The following is a 21,090-nucleotide window of genomic DNA, read 5'->3' on the forward strand; positions in this document are numbered from 1 at the left end:
GCGTAACTGCAGCGACCCGAACCTGGGGACGAGTCTCGAGTGTCTTGTCAATATGTATAGTGTCATCGATGTCTCTCTATCGGACGAATCTCCGCGCAATGCATCCCTACGTAATACGCACGGACGCGCTTGCGGATGCGGTCAGGGATCTTCAATCTGCGGCTCGCAGCATCCGGTCCGCGAGAGATGTCTATCTACGCGGTTTGTGAGTTATGCAAAATGAAACTAATGGCACCACAAGAGTAAAATAAAAATTGCTTTACTAGAATCGATAAATTATCAAAATCTTGTATCAAACTTTAGTGATAATTAACTTTGAATAAAATTTTATTGTTAAACCTTCAATTACTTTCTATTCAGAGAAAAAAATAATTAACTTACATATTGGATATTTTGCTGTAAGTGGCTATTTCTTATAAACTAAAGGAGGTAAATTTAACATACCGCATATACATTTAAGTTATCTTAAATTTCATAATTTAGTTCAAGAAATGCATATTTAAAAATATAATGTCACATTTCCCATTGGTATCAAGTAATCCAATGAATACACATAATCAATTCAACAAAATTTAGAAATGTCTTACAGTTTGCCTTAATATATCCTCAATATATATCAATATATTGACACTTTAACATAAGAATGATACACGTCACATTTCGATTTTGAAATTATTGTATATTGATAATGTTATTTAATTTAATCTAATTAATACTTTTGAAGGAATTTTATATTACACCGTACAATAGATATCTTGTTTATTTTATACCTATATTTTACATCTGTCTAAAAGGGTAAACTAACCCTGCTTTTTAATTTGGTTCCACCGGTATATTAAATAAATCCCGTCTGGTGTATAGAAAGTTTGAGGATCCCTGATGCGAGAGGAACGGGGAGGGGAAACTATGTACGTAGGCGCATTAAATGAGAATTACCCGCTTGCGCCGTATTATGGAAGATGTACGGATCACGTGAATATGGAAGATATATACGGATCACGTTACGGACACTCGGGACTGTCTTAGATTGCGTACCAATGCTGCTGAATAATTCTTGTCCTTCATCATACGTAGTCGAGTTCAATCGCGATCTTTGTCGGAGCACGATACAGGGGCACGAGTAAAGGAAATGTGCCATTCCCTCGCGGAGTTACACATCGGAGGTAATAAAACGCGGTGGTAATTACTTGGCCAGACAATCATTAATCTTCATCGTTGTATCGACCGCGTCGGTAAGTTGCCTCTTCTGCGACGCTCCATCGCTGTTAATGAAACGGCGTGATATATCCAGACTGCGATTTCCCGAGACGGAAGTCTCCGCGTTTTTCATAAATCAATCTTTTTCTTTGCATCGCGATATAAAACGCGAGTAAAAACGCATTTGTTTGTAAAGAGCTATTTGTAATCCCTTCAACATTTTTATCTCGTCTCGTAATTTTTAAGAAGGATTCGTCTTCTTAGCGATCTAAAAAAAAGAATCATTACGATGTACGCCACAGTTGCGCGCGAGATAGCTCTCGTATACACGGCGACTTGCGTTTCCGTTAAATTGGATTAAGACATTAAACGCGCCAATAGAGTAGCCGAATGAAACAGGTTCACTAAACCGAGATCCCCATAATACCGTGAAAGCCTTTAGCTTTTCTCTCCCCTCGGTAGATACCCATTTAAGAACCGTCAGTAGGCTCGACGACTCGCGACGCATTCACGACAGAAATAAATACGGAGTGAAAAGGGCTCAGGCTCTTTTCACGGAAGGATATAATTGCCAGGAAAATAAACGATCGCAAAAGTCTGTTTGCCCACGTCTTCCTCCACCTCCTCCATCTTCCCCCTCCGCGCCCGCCCCCCCCCCCCCCAGTGAGACAGAACTCTCCGTACCCTATCTTCTGATCCCCCGCGGTTCTCTCTACAACTACCCTCTCGCGTCAGCTACATCCCCATTCGGTCTATCTTCGTCCGCTTTTATCTCCCTTTTGGTTACCTTCTGTGCATGCCCCACCTACACATCACCGCTGTGTCGTCATCGTCCACAATCTCCCGCCGTTCGTTTCTCGCCGTTTCTTTCTCGTTCCCGTCGACTCCGTGCCACCACCGTCGCGACGCCGTGGAAAAGCTCACTCGAATCGTGGGTCAACGAATTCGCAATTACGATCTTTCACGTCGACGTGACTACCCACCCTCACGTCGACTTTGGAATCCTGGCCCTCGTTCCGTTCTCGTCGCGTACATACGCCGCATCCTTGTCTCGCACCGCGATGCAGTTTCTCGGGATTTTCTTAGTAAATCTATCACGAAAGCCGATAATGCGAGGCATTCAAACGTTGGTATCCGTTTAATACGAGACACATCGATATACGTGAACGAGAACTGTCGATGACGCGAATTGCAAGTGGGATGAAAAGTTTTTACATATCTACTTCCCTTATCCTCGAGATAATATTTGTCGTTGTTATTTTTAAGCTTATATTATTTTTAAGAATACCAATAATTAATTATTGAATTTATGACTTGCAAATTATATTTTTATGTTTTGTTGAAATACTGACTGTTTTTATTACTTTAACAAATTAATATCGATGAAAATGTGACATTATATCTTTAACATTGACTTTTCCTTATATTCCAAAATCTAAGAGAGATTATTTAAAAATTTATACGCGATAGACAAAGATATTTTGATCTAATTTATCGGATGAATATAAATGTAACTCTTGCTTTCCGAATGACAGTCGTGCTTCGTCCCTCACGTAGACTTTTCATTCGTGCAATCTTTATATGTACCTCCGACATTTCGAGCTGTAGCCAGGAAAAATCCTGGCTTAGGCCGAATCACAAATTGGGTTCACGTTTCAGCAACCGATGAGCAGAAAACGTCGTCGCGAATGTAAACGCGCAAGCGCGCTTATATCCACGACGTGCAAGAGATATCGGAATTCGAAGGAGAAGGAAAAAAACGATGGGGTTGCGCGTCGTTACATCATACACTTACGCTTCTTTGATACATTTTGAGACACAGCAGGGACAATGCGACGTGAAAACAATGCGACGTATCCTTCAAAAGCTTTGCTAGTCTCTCTCTTTCTCTCTCTCTCTCTCTCTCTCTCTCTCTCTCTCTCTCTCTCTCTCTCTCTCTCTCTCTCTCTCCCTCCCTCTCTTCCACACTCGCTCACTTTTGCACATCTTTCATCTATGATGCAGAAGCGTCACCATTCATGTCGTGTCGAAATTCAGCGAACGTTTATTGTTTATCTCATATAAATGTTAAATGCCTCTCGCTTAATGATAATAGCATACGTAACGCGAGAAGCTGCTCGAAAATCATAGAATTGTTAAAGATGTGAATGACGCATGTCCAAAATATTACAAAATAAAACATCGCGTACGAGCGTCACGTTATTTCAGTAAATATTTTCCTGGTTACATGGAAAAATGTGATGATTCGACATCGATGATTCCGCGTTCCGAGAGCAGTATTAAAAGCAACATATATATATATTCGTGCATTATTCGGAAAGAATAAACGCGCAAATAAGTGTGCGCGGGCACGCGCGCATGCAGACGCGGTATGCGCGTGCGGAAACGACAATGTGGAGTGCCGCTGTTCGGCTTTTGCTCTTTGAAAGGCGAGCAAACACGTGGCTACGTGCCCGCTGGTTTTCTTGACAACGTGCGAGAATTTATGCATTCGCCGCTGTCCGTTCGCAGTAAAGAAGATGATGTACAAATGGATAAAAAGCTTTGATGACTGCTGATCTGACTTAAATAATTCATCAGAGAACTTTCGCGAACTGAATCCTGAAAATATTTGATCGAACGGATCTTGAATTTTATTCTCCCTGTTAAACATTTGCTAACATAAAATATAAAGCAATTTTATTATCTTAATATAAATTCGATTATTTTTATGATAGAAAGGAAGAGATAGAGGGAGGAGGGAAGAGGGATAACAAGGGAAAGATATACATTGGCGAGTAACATTTTAAATTAATATTTAATAATAGAGCATAACAAAATTAAGAATGTTGAAATGTTCTATAAGAATAATTGTAAAATAAAATAAATAAAAATTCTAATAAAAGTAGAGTAACAATTTTAGCACTGTTAAAATCGAATCTGATCTTAAAATTTTGGTCAGACGAAGTGAAGAAAATGATCCAAAATTATAATTAGATCACTTAGATCACTTATTACTATTAATACGCTTATTGAATACAAAATAAATTTATTTTTATAATTTTATATATAGCATTTTTAAAACAAGTTTTCTTGTCAATACATGCCTTTTGATTGCTCTTTAAAAATTCAAACTGTTAAAAAATACCTGATGTCGCGCCACCACCATTTGATTTTCATCGCTCATATTATAGAAATAATTTAAAATCAAGAAAAATGTTACGAGCTTTTATTAAATAAAAATCTTAAAACAGAGTAATGCAAAAATTATATTTTTTAAATACTAATGAAAAATTATAAAAGATATAATTTACTTTGTTTGCAATAAACATATAAATGTTACAAAATTGTATTCCTGTTTATTTTTTAAACATGATAACAAAATTGTAAGGTCAGATTCAGATTCAGAATTAAATAAATTTTTAAATAAAAAGTATACTGGCGGCATTATTTAATAGATTTAATTAAATTTTAATCTCGTTATTTAATTTGAGCAGTAATGTTGTTACCGACTTGGAAAAGCTTTACTGTAATAATTTTATATCAATCTCTTTCTTAATTATATAGATACATGAGAAGCTGAACCACGTCAAATCGTATTTTAAACCGCGTTGCCCCCTAGGTCGCGCCGGTCTAAATAATTCATTCCATGAATTATTTCTGTTCCTATTCCCGACTCGTAACGAGAATCGATCTCTTTGATCGCCGTACCCTCTTCATCGTCCCGACACTTTGTCCCGCGCTACGTATCCTTCGATCATCCCGTAATCGTTGCGTATTTCAAACGTCCAATCTCCAGGAACTCTATCCCGGAACATTTTTCCGCAAGATTCACTTTATACGGTTAAAATTTGCCCCAACCAACTGCCATGTTACGATAGTGAACATCATATTCAGCGATTGAAGCATTTTGTTTTCCGAATAAGCGACGGCAGGTTCGCCGGCAGGCGTTTATTTTACTTGGATATCGAGGAAAACCTACATTATATGTAAACGCAGCTTTCAACGTTCGAGAACGGATTATAGAAGCTCGCGTACGCTGCTTCTTAATCCGGGGATTTCGACTGAAATATTTGGTAGATGCTATCGGGCAGTGACGCGACCGTTCGCTCCAGCGTGCATTTAATCCCGGAACGAGCATGGTTCCGAATCGATTCGAAATCTAGGTCGAATTCGGCTTAGTGGAATTGATTTCTCCGGTTTCTCGGTTGCGAACAATGTATACGTCGTGGGGTTTAGACTGGCTTCGCGAATCAGGTCGTTCCGCCCGCTTCAACGAGACAAAAGATAAAATTCTATCCGCGGCGCTTACCAACCAACAAATCGAATAATCGTTTCAACATCGAGTTTAATCCACGGGCAAATCCAGATCGGAGCTGTCGCTTGACCTGAGGCGGCCCTCCACCGTGTGAAGAACAGGGGGCAAAATATATTGATTTTTAAATAGCTGAGATACAGCGTCACAGTTACTGAGATAGAACGTCGAATTTTCATCGCAAAAGAATATCCATATAAACTTGCAAAATGGTATACTCTCTAAAATATCCCACGAAATCATCAAATCAATGCATATTTTAACGATCCATATCGTTACAACGAGCCATTGCTCGTTAAATTAATACCGTTCTGAAATATGAAATTTTAACCGCCACCCCCCGGTACAAAAGCCGTGTAATTTCTCATCAGTGGACCTGTTAAAAATTAAGTGGACGGAAGACAATATAAGTTAGTCGAGCTAAATTAATGATGTTCGACCGCCTCTCATTGACCGAGCGGAATGAGGACGGAGACTCGTCGAGAGACCACCGTTAACAAAACCGACATTACAACTAACGAGCTAACGAGCGAATACGCTTTTCGTTTTAGGCTGCAGCGTGAAATTTGCGCACGGCGAGCAGGGCCCGGTCTTCATCCTGGAGCCGCCGAGCACCCTAGTCTTTTCAAATACCACGGGCTCGCAATTAGGCTGCTCGGCGCACGGCAGCCCGACGCCGCATGTCACGTGGATTACCAGCCCGGATCAGAGATCGGTTACAGCAGTCCCGGGACTCAGGTAAATCACGCTTCGTAAATCACGTCCCCGCGAATGTATAGCCTGCTGCGCTTCGACCGGTCTCGTTCGTCCCCCCCCCCCCCCCCCGGGGACCGGTCACTTTTGCATAAATCTGCCGGGGGGACGCTATTCGCTTAAAATAAAGCCGGAGCGTATTCTCCGCGAATACGGCGCGGGGATGAAAGGGCTTGTTTCGGGATCCGAGTGAAATTCGCCCGGCGCTTCCTCTCTGCAATCTCACGTGTCTCTTTCCGCTTCCTCCTTTTCCGTTCCGCACGTATATCCGCACGGAGCTCCTTTCATATTCTTTCAGGCAACTTCTGGGCAACGGGACGCTATACTTCCCGCCGTTTCTGGCGCAGGACTTCAGGGCCGAGGTGCACAACGCCCGATACAGATGCCGTGCGACCAGCTCCGTCGGGACCGTACTTTCACGCGAGGTCACTCTCCGCGCCGGTAAGTTATCTTATCCTTCACGCCTTCTTATCCCCCCATCGAAAGCGAAAGCATAGTCTTGTAGAGACTTACTTAAACTTATCCGGTCGGGAGATTTCAAAATGTTTTATCATTCCGGCGGAAATAGCTTTCCGGTTCTGAGTGGAAAGTGTGGTCGCGCGAATAAGATCCGAACTCTCTACCACCGCCGCGAATCGACAGTCCGTTGATGTCGTCGATATACACGATAACCATTATTTATCGAAGAAACGTCGTTCCCCGCGTACGAGATTCGTTGCAATAACGGACTGGCGCGGTACCGAACATCCCATTACGCCGGAGTGCTACGGTGAGTGCGGAGCCAACACCTCGCATTTTCAACCGAGGGGCTTCACGCTATCCAAGTAAATACCGATGGGGAAACGGTTGAAAGCCGTTAAATTGTATCGGAGGAAGTTCGATTCGAATACGTGGGCAAGTCTGCGCCGCCTCGAAAGACTCGAGGAGGGACAAAACTTTGTCCGGTCCGACGCTACGTGAGCCATCATTTAAATGGCTGATTTTAAACTGATCATTACTACTGCCGGCGCGGTGGCCACGTTGAATTCGTCAGCATCCGCTGTAATATATTGCACGAGTCCAATTGGAAAGGAATTCTTCTTTCGCTTTCGATTTACTTTGATCTCAATGGCCGTTAAATATACAATAATGCTGTGGTGTAACGATTCTGATTATACTCGAAAGATTATCTACTTATATTGGCAATATTGAAAATTATATATTTTTCCAAAGCTTTTCAAACTAAAAGTAATAAATCGAATATCTTTCTCGTTTTAGCTCTCCTTTTAGTTTTGAAAGCTAAAAAAGAGATTCCCGGAAAAGAAATCTCCCGGAAGAGAAAAAAATTTTAAAGAAATCTGTACGATTATGTTGTAATGTTATTCAAGTGATATTCATGTTTCGTAATGGCTTTCGAATATTATTTGCGATGACAAAAACAAAAGATAGATCGAATCAAATCGCGAAATAATAAATGTATAACGTATTATTGACTATAAGAAAAAAGCGATATGCTTGTTCACTTTTTAGCTAGTACACGTAGTAACCTTTTAAATGGGTAAACATTGATCGCTTTCACGAAGCTCTAAGTTTACGTTGCACTTAGGTTGCTTGCTTTCTCAACGGCATTTTCATGATGCGTTTTTAACCCTTCGAGAAAAGGCAAAAGCATCGTCGATTTTCGGAGAATGACTACTTATGTAAAGGAAAAAAATTCAATGTCAATAATTTAAGCCGAATCAACATTTTAAAAACGGGAACATCACGTTCTAGAAATCTCTCTGTCGTCTGTTATGGTAAAAAAATCGACGTGGTCGCGACACACACACACACACACACACACACACACACACACACACACACACACACACACACACACACACACACACACACACACACACACACACACACACACACACACACACACACACAATGTAATATCTATTTGGCTTAAATTATTGACATTGCACTCAGAGAAAAAATTTCTGGATCTAATAGTACTCTAATAGTACTCTAATAGTACTCTTCAAACTAACATAAAATAGGATATAGAGCCAATCATATTTATTATAAAGAATAGAATATTTTAGTCTTAATTGGATTATTCTTAAATCTAGAATAAAATCTTGGTGCTACAATAAATAGTAGCACAATCTTATATCAAATACTGGCGCTAATATCGGACATTATATCGGCGATGATTTATTCTATACGCAAGAATAATTTCATTTCAACAAGCTTAAATTTGTATATATTATTCTTCACTCAAGATAAAATGTCAATCATATTTAATTCGAGGCAGAAGAATAGAAATTATTAATTTAATCTTAAAATAGTTTTAGTTTTATATTACATGAGATAACGATAAAATTAAATATATCAAGAATTTTCGTCTCTATTAGAAATCCTTTTTGAGAGAGTGAATTTTTTCCTTTGCATAATATATATATATATTAGAATTACTTTACATTATGTATATATATATATATTGTTGCGGCCGTGCGGTATTCCGTTCGGCGCTGCTAAGAAATAATCAATATCAATCGATAAGAGTTCGAATAGAGGATCGGCCCTTGGCAACGCGTCGTTCTCCGACTGTTTTTTTAGATTTGACGGCCGGATTCTGCGGTGGCCGGACGCGTTTCTGTACCGTTGGTTTAATAAAGAGCGAGTCTTTCTTAAAACAGTGTTCTTCCTTTCCGAGAGCGCTCCGCCGAGTATCGCGATCACGGGAATTAACGCCGCGAACGCGACAATTTTGGGGGCTCGTCCGGGATCGAATTTTTCGATTCGTGTGTGTGTGTGTGAGAGAGAGATAATGGCGGAGCGACAAACAGAAGAGACGGGGACTGGACAGGAAGAGGCGAAAAGTCGGAGAGTGATCTCTGCGAGAAAAAGGGCCTGCACTCGAGCGGAAGGACCGGAGGCGTCTCCGAATTTGGAGGAGATTCTTCGCTTAACGCTAGAGGAGCTTCGCTCTCTGAGGGAGGAGCGCGCTCGTCGAGAGACAGAAACATTTTCTATGCCCGGTCCGCAGGAAGAGATTTCGCAACGTCCGATATCAGGCCAGTCATTTCCTTTTTCAAATTTTAATTCCGACTTGAAGCTTAAGCCCGATATTTATGATGGTAGTGTTCCGTTGCGCGAATATCTTACGCAATTTAATTTAATTGCGCGGGCGAATAATTTGGGAAACGCGGAAAAAGCTGTCGTATTAGCGTCATGTCTCCGAGGAAAAGCGCGTGCGATTTTGGAAGGGGGCACGGATTTTGAGAACTCTCAATTTGAAAATTTAATCGCGCGTTTAGAACTACGTTTTGGAGAAAATTTATCCTCGCAAAATTATTATTATCAATTTACGAATCGAAAACAGAGATTCGGAGAAGATTTAGCTGCATTAGGCTCGGATATCGAGCGTTTATCTCGATTAGCTTATCCTGAATGTTCTCCTGGAGTTCGTGACAAAATTGCTTGTTCTCAATTTGTAGTTGCATTGTCTGATGTGAATGTTAAACAGACATTGCAGCTAGAAGGGTTAACGTCTTTGAGGGCTGCGGTAGAAAGAGCTTTGGCTATTAAAATTATTAGGGAGAATTGTTTAAAAGAGCGGAGAAATTTTAATTTTAAGGAGGTTAAAGATTGCTCGAATTATAAGAGCAATCCTGATTTGAACGGGTTCAAAGTAGAATCTCGTGGAACGAGGGGATTAAATTTTATGAAAAAGAAGAATTTTAAAATTCAAAAGAAACAGGAATGTTGGCAGTGCGGAAAACAAGGGCACTTCCGTTCCGAGTGTCCATCACTTTCTATTTCACAGCAGGGAAAATAGGTTTTGTCGAACTTACAGGGGCGGGCTCGACAAATGGAAGAAATGCCCCGGGTGTTTGTAGGCGTTTTGAGAGAGCGTGTGAAAAATCAAGAAATTTTGTTTTTCAAGGCTCTCTTAATGGGAAAGATTGTTTTTTTAAATTGGATACGGGCTCCGATGTGACCTTAGTGAGTAGTAAATTTATAGGGAGAAAAGGGAAGCGTTTTTCAGCTAAGGAAGAAAATTTGAGATATCCTACGGGGGAAAGAGTCCCGATTAGTTTTAAAATATTTGCTAAGATAAAGTTAGGGAGATTTGATTTAGAGTTACCGATTTTCGTTGCCGATATTGGAGAGGATTGTATTTTGGGCGCGGATTTCTTTTCACGAATAGGGATGCAAACTGTTATAGAATCTTTTCTCCGTGGAGGTCATAGGGAAGATTTTTGTCGTCGAATTAAGCAAGAGGACGAAGCTGTGCCCGCGGAGTTGGAAGAATTCTTTAATAATAATTCCCGAGAGTTGGAGGAAGATCAGAGATTAGTTTTCGCTACATTGTTGCGAGAATTTCGTGACGTGTTTTCGGAGCAAGCTGTTGCAGGAAAGTGTGAAGTTCTTCAACATAAAATTGAATTAATGGATTCTTGTCCTATCAAACAGGCTCCTAGGAGAATTCCAATTCATATGCGTTCAGAAGTTGAAAAAATTATGGAGGACATGAAAGAACAAGGGGTAATTGAAGAATCTTCAAGCCCTTGGGTTTCTCCAGCAGTTTTGGTAAAGAAGAAAGATGGATCTCTTAGATTTTGCATTGATTTTCGGAAATTGAATGCGGTTACGAAAAAAGATTCTTATCCGCTACCAAGGGTTGACGATCTTCTTGATCAGTTATCGGGAAATGCCTGGTTTTCTACTCTAGATTTGAAGAGTGGTTATTGGCAACTGAAAATTCGTCCCGAAGATAGGGAAAAGACTGCTTTTTCTGTGGGGAATGGACTTTGGCAATTTGTTGCGATGCCTTTTGGTCTGTGTAATGCCCCAGCTACCTTTGAACGTCTTATGGAACGGGTGTTACGGGGTTTACTTTCGAAAATTTGCCTGGTTTATTTAGATGATGTGATAGTTTTTGGCAAAACCTTTGAGAAAATGAAAGAGAATTTAAGAGAGGTTCTTCTGAGATTTCGTGCTGCGAAACTTAGTGTTAACCCAAAGAAATGTGATTTATTTAAGAGACAGGTAAAATATTTGGGTCATATTGTTTCTTCTGCCGGGATCACTACGGATCCTGAGAAGACTGAAGCGGTCACTGAGTGGCCAGTTCCTCAGAATAAGAAACAGGTCCGGAGTTTTCTTGGATTTTGCTCTTATTATCGGAAGTTTGTTAAAGGATTTTCTTCAATTGCGAAGCCTCTATTTAAATTAACTGAGAATTTGACTAAATTTGAATGGACTGAGCAATGTCAAGAAGCATTTTTGAGGTTAAAACAGGCATTAACGTCTGCACCTCTTCTTTCCTTTCCGAAGGGGGAAGGAAAGATGATTTTGGATACGGATGCTTCAGGTTTTGGAATAGGGGCGGTACTTTCACAAGTTCAGGACGGCTGTGAGAGGGTCATTGCTTATTATAGTCGAGTTTTGAACAAACCTGAGCGGAATTATTGCACAACAAGAAGAGAGTTATTAGCTTTGGTAGATTCGATGAAACATTTTCATCATTATTTGTACGGAAAGAGTTTCTCTATTCGAACTGATCATGCTTCTTTGAGATGGTTGATGTCCTTCAAAGACTTGGAGGGACAATTGGCTCGTTGGATGGAAAGGTTACAACAATACGATTTTGATGTTGCTCATCGAAAGGGGATTATACATGGTAATGCCGATGGTCTTTCGAGACGCCCTTGTGTAGAAGAAAAATGTAGATTCTGTTCTAAAGTGGAAGTTCAGAGAGGGCTTTTGGAGGATAAAGTAGTTGCTCGTATTGTTTTGCGTGAGGATTCTTCTGAGGATTGGCGAAGGGCTCAAATAGAGGATCAGGAACTGGCAATGTTTTTACTTGCGAAAGAAAATGATTTGCGACCTTCTTGGGAGGAAGTTTCTTCGAAAGGATTGTCAGCCAAGATCTATTGGCAACAATGGCATGCCTTGGAAGTCCAAAATGGGATTTTGCATAAGAGATGGGAGGCTCCTAATTTGAAAAACAGTTTTCTTCAGTTGATGGTCCCGCGAAGCAAAGTGAAGCAGATTTTAGAAGAAGCTCATGATACTCCTTCTGGAGGGCATTTCGGGATCAATAAAACGCTGGAAAAGATCCGGAAACGTTTTTATTGGGCAACCTGTAAGAAGGATGTTGAGGAATGGTGCAGAACCTGTAAGATTTGTATTGCGAAGAGGGGTGCTGCAGATAAGGGGAAATCTCCTTTGCAGATCTTTAATTCGGGAGCTCCTTTTGAGAGGATTCAGATGGATATTTTAGGCCCGTTACCTGTTTCTTCTTCAGGCAACAAGTATCTCCTAGTTGTTGTTGATTGTTTCACTAAATGGGTAGAAGCTTTTCCTTTGAAAAATATGAGAGCTACTACGGTAGCAGAAATTTTTGTTAATCAGGTTGTTTCTAGATATGGGGTCCCGTTGGAACTTCATACTGATCAGGGAAGGAATTTTGAATCACAGCTCTTTCAAGAATTGATGAGAATTTTGGGAATTAGGAAAACGAGGACGACCGCTCTTCATCCTCAGTCTGATGGTCAAGTTGAAAGACAACATCAGACGATTTTACAGTATTTGTCAAAGTTTATTGAAGAGAATCAAAAGGATTGGGATCGTTGGATTCCCATGTTTCTTCTTGCCTATAGGACCTCTAAACATGAGGCTACAGGCGTAACTCCTTCAGAATTATTTTGCGGAAGAGATCTTACCTTGCCGATGGATTTGCTAAGAGGTACTCCTCCCAGTTATGGTTTTTCCGAGTCAGCGGAGGAGTACGTTCGAAATTTGCGGCAGAAGCTGGATGAAATTCATCAGAGAGTAAGAGAGAGATTAGAATCAAGGTCTTTGAAGATCAAGTGCCGCTATGATCGAAAGGCTAGGCATCCCGTTTTTGAGGAAGGACAGAAGGTTTGGTTATTTAATCCTCATCGTAAGAAGGGTAGGTCTCCCAAACTACAGAACGATTGGGAGGGGCCTTTTGAGATAATTAAGAAAATTAGTGATGTAGTTTTCTGTATTTCTCGTTCAGGTGGTCGGAAAAGCAAGGTTGTGCATGCTGACAGGTTAGCTCCGTATAGGGAAAGGGAAGAATTTTAAGTAGAGATTTTCGGGGCCCGGTTTTCCAATTTCGACATTACTTTTATTTCTTGTTAATTGTTTTGAGTTACTGTGTTCTGTTTTATTTTTCTTTAAGCTTCCTTCCGTCGTGAGAAGCGTCGTGGGGAGATCCTCGAGCCTGACCACCAAGCAAGATCTTCAGGCTCGTGCTTCAAACTGAAAAGAAGTCTGCCTCGCCCCCGGTTTTCCGAGTCGTGGTTTTTCCGGGGGACGATGGGCGAATGCCGAGGCAGGGGCTTAGTGTGTCTTTTAGAAAGACGAAAGGGTCCACGACGATTACCCCCACTTTGCCCGAAAAATAGAAGAGAGAAGTGCGCAAAGCTCAAGACGAAGAGTCAAGAGTGAAACGCGCGAGAATTTCAAGAACAAGATTCTTCTGAAGAGTAGAGAAGACTGGGATTGGAAGTAGCGGCGCCCGGTAACCTGAGGCAGCAGCCCAGGGTAGGGCAGGAAGTCGCCAGGAGCCCAGAAGTCTTTTCCTAAGAAGAAGTTCTTGAAAGAGGAAGAATTGTCGGGACGACAATTTTATGAAGAGGGGGGCAGTGTTGCGGCCGTGCGGTATTCCGTTCGGCGCTGCTAAGAAATAATCAATATCAATCGATAAGAGTTCGAATAGAGGATCGGCCCTTGGCAACGCGTCGTTCTCCGACTGTTTTTTAGATTTGACGGCCGGATTCTGCGGTGGCCGGACGCGTTTCTGTACCGTTGGTTTAATAAAGAGCGAGTCTTTCTTAAAACAGTGTTCTTCCTTTCCGAGAGCGCTCCGCCGAGTATCGCGATCACGGGAATTAACGCCGCGAACGCGACAATATATATATATATATATATATATATATATATATATATATATACATAATGTAAAGTAATTCTTGCGCGAAATATTATGGCGATCTTAAAGTCCAAGAATCCCACATGTCAAACAATGTGTTTTACCGAGTATTTCAATACACTTTGTGCTTATTCGTAACAAAACTAGCACGCTTGTCGTACTTCTCGGCGCACACAAATTCGAAGAAATTGCGAGAATCCAAATACTCTTTGATGTCGATCCAAAGGCGGCTGTCTCTCCTTTCAAAGTCGCTCAACGTGAAGCGAGACGGAATGCGCGCGCTCCAGCCGTCGGAAAACTTTGGATGGAAAGTTTTTCAGGATGATTCGACTAAAACGGGAAGAAAAATTCGCTTCGCCGCTAGTGGTTTTCAAAACTTCCCTCCCCCAAAGTCACTGGACGGTGAAAGAACGTCCAATCGATATCTCTTTGCCATACTGTCCTTGTCCCGAGCGCGAGCCATCCACCGATATAAAGCCTCGTTCATCTATTCTCCTCGGCGCTTTCGTTAAAAGTTCACAGTCCGCTCCGGAAAGTAGGCATAAATAATCAAGTCATTCTGCTCGTGCTTTTCCAGCGAAAACAAGTTTAATATGGTTCCAAGATGATGTATGAGGATCGTTCAAGCATAAATGGAATTGTTTTTCCAACGAATCTCCTCTCTTGGGAATGAAAAAATTGATAAATCCAGGATTATTTTACCGCTATTTCATTATATTCTTCTCGTTATTTTTATTAGCGTCATTATAAAGAAGAAAAAAGATTCCTTTTTAAGCACTAAATATAATTATCAATTTTTTTCAGTAACAAGTAAAAAACTCCTGTTTAATTAAATGTTTATCTCAAATATAATTATGCAAAATTATGGTGCATAATTGTTATATGCCCGCTATTATCGTTTAAATATCTTTCTATAAAAAAGAATTCTATGTAATGATAGCGAGCAATAACAATTATATGCATTATAATTTTGCATAACAGTAGAAGAGTCAGAAGTTAATTTTTATTCGCGCGTGATCGTTCCATGCGTTTATTAATGCAACGTGCGAGTCATTCAAAATCCCTACATCTCGTTTCGCTTTATTTTCTTCTATACACGGGAACGTCGGCCAAGGAGAACCTTTTAGTTGTGCTTCCTCTGAAACGAGCGAGCCGAAAAGGAACGGTTCACTTATCTAAAATGACATCGGCCGTCCCCACGTGCTCGCCAAAGAACTTATGCTACCTGGAAAGGAAGATAGAGTCATTGTCGAAATCCCCTTTTGTGCGGACCGTGTTTTCCGACGAGCTTGAGAATTCGATACCAACGTGTCCAGTTTCTCTTCGGCGAGAAGAATGCTCCCGGGGGACGGAATAGGGAGCACAGCGAAGGGAATATTCATTATCTTACGTTATAGCGTTATAGCCAGTTCGGGCAACACGGAGAATAATTCCTGAAGAGATGTCGCGTCTTAAAAATTTAAGATTATCGCACGAGTTTAACTTTAGCGAGAGAATAATCGTTACTCGGATGACGCTCGCCAGGAGCGGCCCCCGTTTAATCTTAATTTTTTTTCAAATGATTTCATTACGGAAGGTATACGGGAAACGGGGAGTCGTGGAGTCTTATATTTCACGTGTTTTCCCCACGCGATTTTCCTGTAGCGAAAAATTGCTCGGAGGTATTCAACGTCGAAAAATAAAGCATCCCGATGAATTTAATTTCCCCCGAAAAACAGCGTTTTCATTTTTATGCCATAAATGTAAATTAATAATTAAAAATTAAAAAGATCGCATTAAGCGAGCGAATATACCTCGTCGATTAAAAATGTATTTAAATAAAGAGGAGAAACGTAATGATGGTGCCGATGATGTAGCACGTGAATGCGTGCATAAGGAATTAAACAATTGCGTACTACGTTGTCGTATCTTATATTCTAATCCTTTGAAATTTGTATGCTGGATATTTATTCGACGATGTTGCGCGACGAAACTATATTTCTCCATACACGTGCCGAGTATGGATGCTATAGGAAAGAATTATTGCCTACCGCACGGTGAGAGATCACCCGTTCCCGCAGACGGACGATTCTCCAGCGTACCGCTCTTATTCTTCTTTATTTTCTCCATTTTATCAACGGGGAGGTGCACGACTAGAAAAAGAACGTAACCACATTAGCAACCCGGCACTAGTTCCCGAGAAATGGTCACGGACAGAAAAAGGTCCACCCCCCTCCCTTCGTACGACAAATGCTTGTATATGTGTAATTCCAGCAAAACGGTCGACGGTTTTAATCACGCACGAGGCATGTTTTTGTTTCGTAAGAAGAACGCGCGCAAGAAGCGTCTCGCGGCACGACGATAAGATACGAGCCTGGTCAAAACTTTAAAGTGTAATTAAGGGATTATCGGTTTAATTATAATACAATTTTTTTAGCAAAATAAAGAAAAAGGAAGCAGGAAACAAAAGTTCTCAGTTTCTGATAAATCTTTTCGTTGTTCGATCATCCATACGTATTTTGCCGTCGTTTTTTTGACGGATCCCCGACAGGTCGGGGATGTAAGTGGCAATATATCCGTCCCGTCCCGAGCGAAAATCCATCCTCGGAAAATTCGATTTTAAAAATCTACCACGTTTCTCCACAGGACCCCGTACAAGCACGGGTCTGGCAAAAACACGCTCGTGACAGCGATGCGCCGATACGCCACGCACGGTATGCACGGTGCATTTTCACGCCGCATCAGCGCGTAATGGGCGGTAAGCGGTATCAGGAGATCCGGCGTGAGCGATCTGACACAAGGAAGGAGGCGAGGAAAGAGATCGCGGGGGAGAAGAGGGAGAGGGGGAGGGGAGGGGGGGGATAGCGCGAATCCGTTTCCCCGTGAAAAGAGGAGGAAAGTTAATTTTCAGCGATTTCTAGGAATTCGTGGAAATATCGTTGCCCGCCTGGCTGGAGATCCGCGTGCATATTGGCTTTATTTGCACATTTCGTTTCACCCCGTTCTCTCGCGCGCTCCCTCCCTCGCTCGCGGCGTCATGCCATGTGCTATGTGCTCTATCTCTCTCGCATCCCCTCACCGGTGCATCTCAATTTTATCGTCACGTAGCCCCTCGTTCCCCTCTCTTTCTCCTCCGCCTGGTCCCGTCCTATCCTCTCCGTCATCCCCCGGATTCGTAAACCGGCGTCTAAACCGGGGAGGAGGGCGCCTAGCGCGTCGGGACACCATCCGAGGAGGCCCCCAATTTCCGACGTCACGGACGACGAAAAGGGTGAAACGACACGACCCGTCTCGTCAACTAACGCGAACAGGCAGAGTCCCTCCGACTCACAACCGACTTCTCTTGGCTTTTCTCGTTTCGTATCTTCTCCACGGTGCGCATTCCTTGGCCCCATTCGCCGAGCTTTTTAGCTCCCCTGTCGTGCAGCCTCGCCTCCTTCACTTTGCGAGCTATCGAGGAAGCGAGCTATCGCGCGCGTTACTTCGGCACGAATGTTTACAGGACAGGATGCCTCGGCGGCACTTGAGAACCGTGAATTTTTCAGCAATCTTTGAGGCACGTGCATCTTGAATTGGTCACGCACGCGTGATTTGGCCCGAAAGCATTTCTCATCATAATCGCATAATGATATAGGGCAAGCCTTTTCCATTTTTTATAAATATATCGTAATGTAAAGTATATTAAAAGCGAGTAGTTGTATTAAAAGCGATGCTACGAGTGCTTTTTCATTCAAAATACAATTTCCTTCATAGATTATATCATGGTCTCAAAATCGGTCAAAATAGAGACATAACAAGTGTTTCAATGATGTAGACGTAATAATGTTATGAGTTACCATATTCATTTAGCGATTACATGGTTAATATAACTGAAGATGCAAATGCGGGAAATTAATCGCACATTTTGTGCCAACATTCATTATGGCGCAGTGTGTGAGTAGAATGTATATACGCGCAAGCAAGTGTGTCTCTAGAGAATAGGATATGCGACCTGAGCGCTGTTCCCAGCATCGCTGTTACATATTGATGTATGTGTGCTTAGATTGAGAGTGATTAGGTTTAGGAGAGAGAGCTTGTCTCATACCACAGCATCTTGTATCCAAACCACGAATGAAACGTATCATTTCGAGCATGTAATACAATTACGCAATTGATTCGATCTTATCTGTAGCGATCAAAAATAGTTTCGCGAGATTTCGCTGCCGGAATTGAATTTAAAAAAAAAATATATTTCAAATATATATACAAATATATATATAGATATATATAAAATATTAACTTACAAATATAAAACTTTAAATATATGTATGTTAAAAAGATAATATATCAAGAATATATTAAAAATATTTTATATTCCTAATACACACACACACACACACACACACACGCGCGCGCGCGCGCGCGCGCGCGCGAACACACACACACACACACACACACACACACATTAGTATAAAATATTTTTAATATATTTCTGATACATCCTCCTAATGCAGGCTGTCCACATGTTTAAAGTTTTATGCTCGTAAATTAACATGTCGTAATGGAATAAGCGGAGTGAATCGTATTACAACGCAGCCATTGTCCATAGACTTGAAATAAGTTTGATCGTTCATTATGCATGCTTCTACTTCCTTGTGTCTTATTTTCCACTTTCTGCCTGTGGTAACTTCTTAATAATCATCCATCTTCCGCTTTCAACGATACGTCACCTCGCTCCTCTTTAGTTTTCTTTCCTTTTTTCTCCGACTTTCTGTTATATATGAATATAACAGAATTTTATTATAGAAAGTGTCTCGCGCGCGTCAAATGTAATTGCGTTGACTTGCAGATCCCCTTTAATCAATTTTAGATCAATTTTTCCTTTTTGAATATGTGATAATAACGCTACAATCTTCTTTTAATTTTATCATTAAGATTATATTTCTATAATTAAATTTTAATTATTATGATCTTTTTGTATTAAATTATATTAAATGTTGTCTGAAGAATGAATTTTCAATATTTGCTAGCAAATCGGAAGCTTAGTTTCAAAAAGATTTGGCAAAAAAATATCAGAATTGAATCGTATTATTTCTACTTTTGATGATCTTAACAATTGACTTTTCAGAATAAAACTTTTGAAGATATTTTTTTCTTATAAACACATAAGCAAATTTTTACAAAAAATTTTTTTTGTAAATTAATTAATCCTCGAATTAAATATGCTGTTACAATTTGGTGTGTACTTACAGTATTGACAGTGTCTGGGTACGACGTCAGGGTAAATAGACAACCCGTCATGGAAGGATGCAATGCGGTGTTATCCTGTACAGCTCGGGAAGATGTTAAGGAACACCTCACTGTAACCTCTTGGTTTCGTGACGATGCTATTCTCTTACCTGGAAATACAGACACTGGTGAGTAACTATATGTTGAGATATAACGCTTGTTATTTTAATCCAAAGTAACGAGCGCGCGCGCGTATGTGTGTTTGCCGACATTAAACCTTCTCGGGACCAGCTCTCGTTTAAACATCGACACACGTCTGAAACATCATGCGTATCACGTGTCGTTAATTTTTTGCTTTGAACATTATTGTCGAGCGAAACAAATTTGAACTAATTCCATCCATCGATCGCGCCGATCCGTCAATTTTTTATCGATGTGAACGGATGTGCAGTTTACGTCAAAATTAGTTTACGAGCGTAAACGCATTCGTCGTGGTTAAAGCGAAATAAAAAAATATGACAGGACACATGCATACAGAAACGAACACATTAAACGAGGAGATAAAAGGACATCCGAAGTATACAATTAATCCATTCATCGTAATCCTCCATACATAATAATTTTTAATCATAGGGTCGCGTTGCTTTAAGGGATTATTGCATTTTTTATAAATTACAATAAATTTCACAAGAGAGGAGAACTTGGCTCGAAAAGGATTAACGCAATTACAACCACTAGCGAAGTGAGTAGCATACAGAGTGAGAGTGCAAAATGCTTGATCTCTCGGACGAACATCCGGTACGTGCGCGAGTCCACAAATTCACACATCCGCGCGGATGCGCGCGCGCGCACGCACACACACACACACACACACACACACACACGCGCGCACGTACCTCATCTCAGGCTACACACACGTACGCGCGCTAACTCGATGGTTTAGATCGTCCTGTACACACTCAAGCATTCATGTCCCATACATATTTATGCCGCTCGGTTGCATGTAACCGGTGTGCGCGTAACTGTACGCGTGTGCCGTTTCGAATATCATGGGAAGCATCGCGTCATGTCGGGGCTTGATACGTTTGTTTCGTAACTAGGCGGCTAACATTGCGTCGTCCATTGCATATATACGAAAGCAGCATCTGCACATCGGGAGTGCGGTTACGTGTCTCTCGGCGCCATATCGTATGTGTGTGTGTGTGTGTGTGTGTGTGTGTGTGTGTATGTGTGCTGCCGCAGTTATCGCCGCACGCGTGCGGACGCACGCCGTCGCGAGAACGATCCGTATCGCATCCGAAGACGAACGTCGTCGATTCCGCCGTCCGTCAACGGTTCCGACGACAGTCCCGTCAATATCGGCGAGGATAGAGAAGTGCGAAACGCATGTCAAGCGTGCAGAGACGCGCTCATGATGAATTGATACAATAACCGTACGAGACCAAGACGAAGAGATCATTTTCCGCATAAACACTCTTTTACCGAAATATCTAGAAATTTTATCATGGATCTGAAAATAATTTTGTCGGGTTTCTTAAATATTTATGTAGCATATTTAAATTGTTTGCTAGAATATGAAAAATTTTACACCGTTATCATCATATTTAAACGTTTTATGTAGTAGTTTTAAATATTTCGAATATTAAATATTTGTTAAATTATTTTCAGATCTATAGCTGGCTAAATTTTTAAATACTTCGGCAAAACCGAGATCTTTCCA

At 41.1% G+C, this 21,090-nt stretch overlaps 1 protein-coding gene across 8 annotated transcripts in view; it reads left to right on the forward strand.

The window, feature by feature from the left end:
• Positions 1 to 21,090, forward strand: part of Dscam3 (Down syndrome cell adhesion molecule 3) — a 106,943-nt gene that overhangs the window by 69,407 nt on the left and 16,446 nt on the right. For 7 of the 8 annotated variants that reach the window (XR_016139432.1, XM_089077722.1, XM_089077718.1 and 4 more), the window contains exons 3-5: positions 6,043 to 6,229; positions 6,543 to 6,685; positions 19,394 to 19,558. Coding sequence is in view for 7 of the 8 variants with exons in the window: in XM_089077722.1 (XP_088933848.1) it covers positions 6,043 to 6,229; positions 6,543 to 6,685; positions 19,394 to 19,558 (495 nt within the window). In the remaining variant the exon portion in view is untranslated. The remainder of the gene's footprint in view (positions 1 to 6,042; positions 6,230 to 6,542; positions 6,686 to 19,393; positions 19,559 to 21,090) is intronic. The other variant, XM_089077724.1, reaches the window with a different exon arrangement.

The sequence above is a fragment of the Pogonomyrmex barbatus genome, unplaced genomic scaffold (genome assembly GCF_055798465.1).
Source record: "Pogonomyrmex barbatus isolate J1 unplaced genomic scaffold, ASM5579846v1 scaffold20, whole genome shotgun sequence".
Classification (NCBI taxonomy): domain Eukaryota; kingdom Metazoa; phylum Arthropoda; class Insecta; order Hymenoptera; family Formicidae; genus Pogonomyrmex; species Pogonomyrmex barbatus.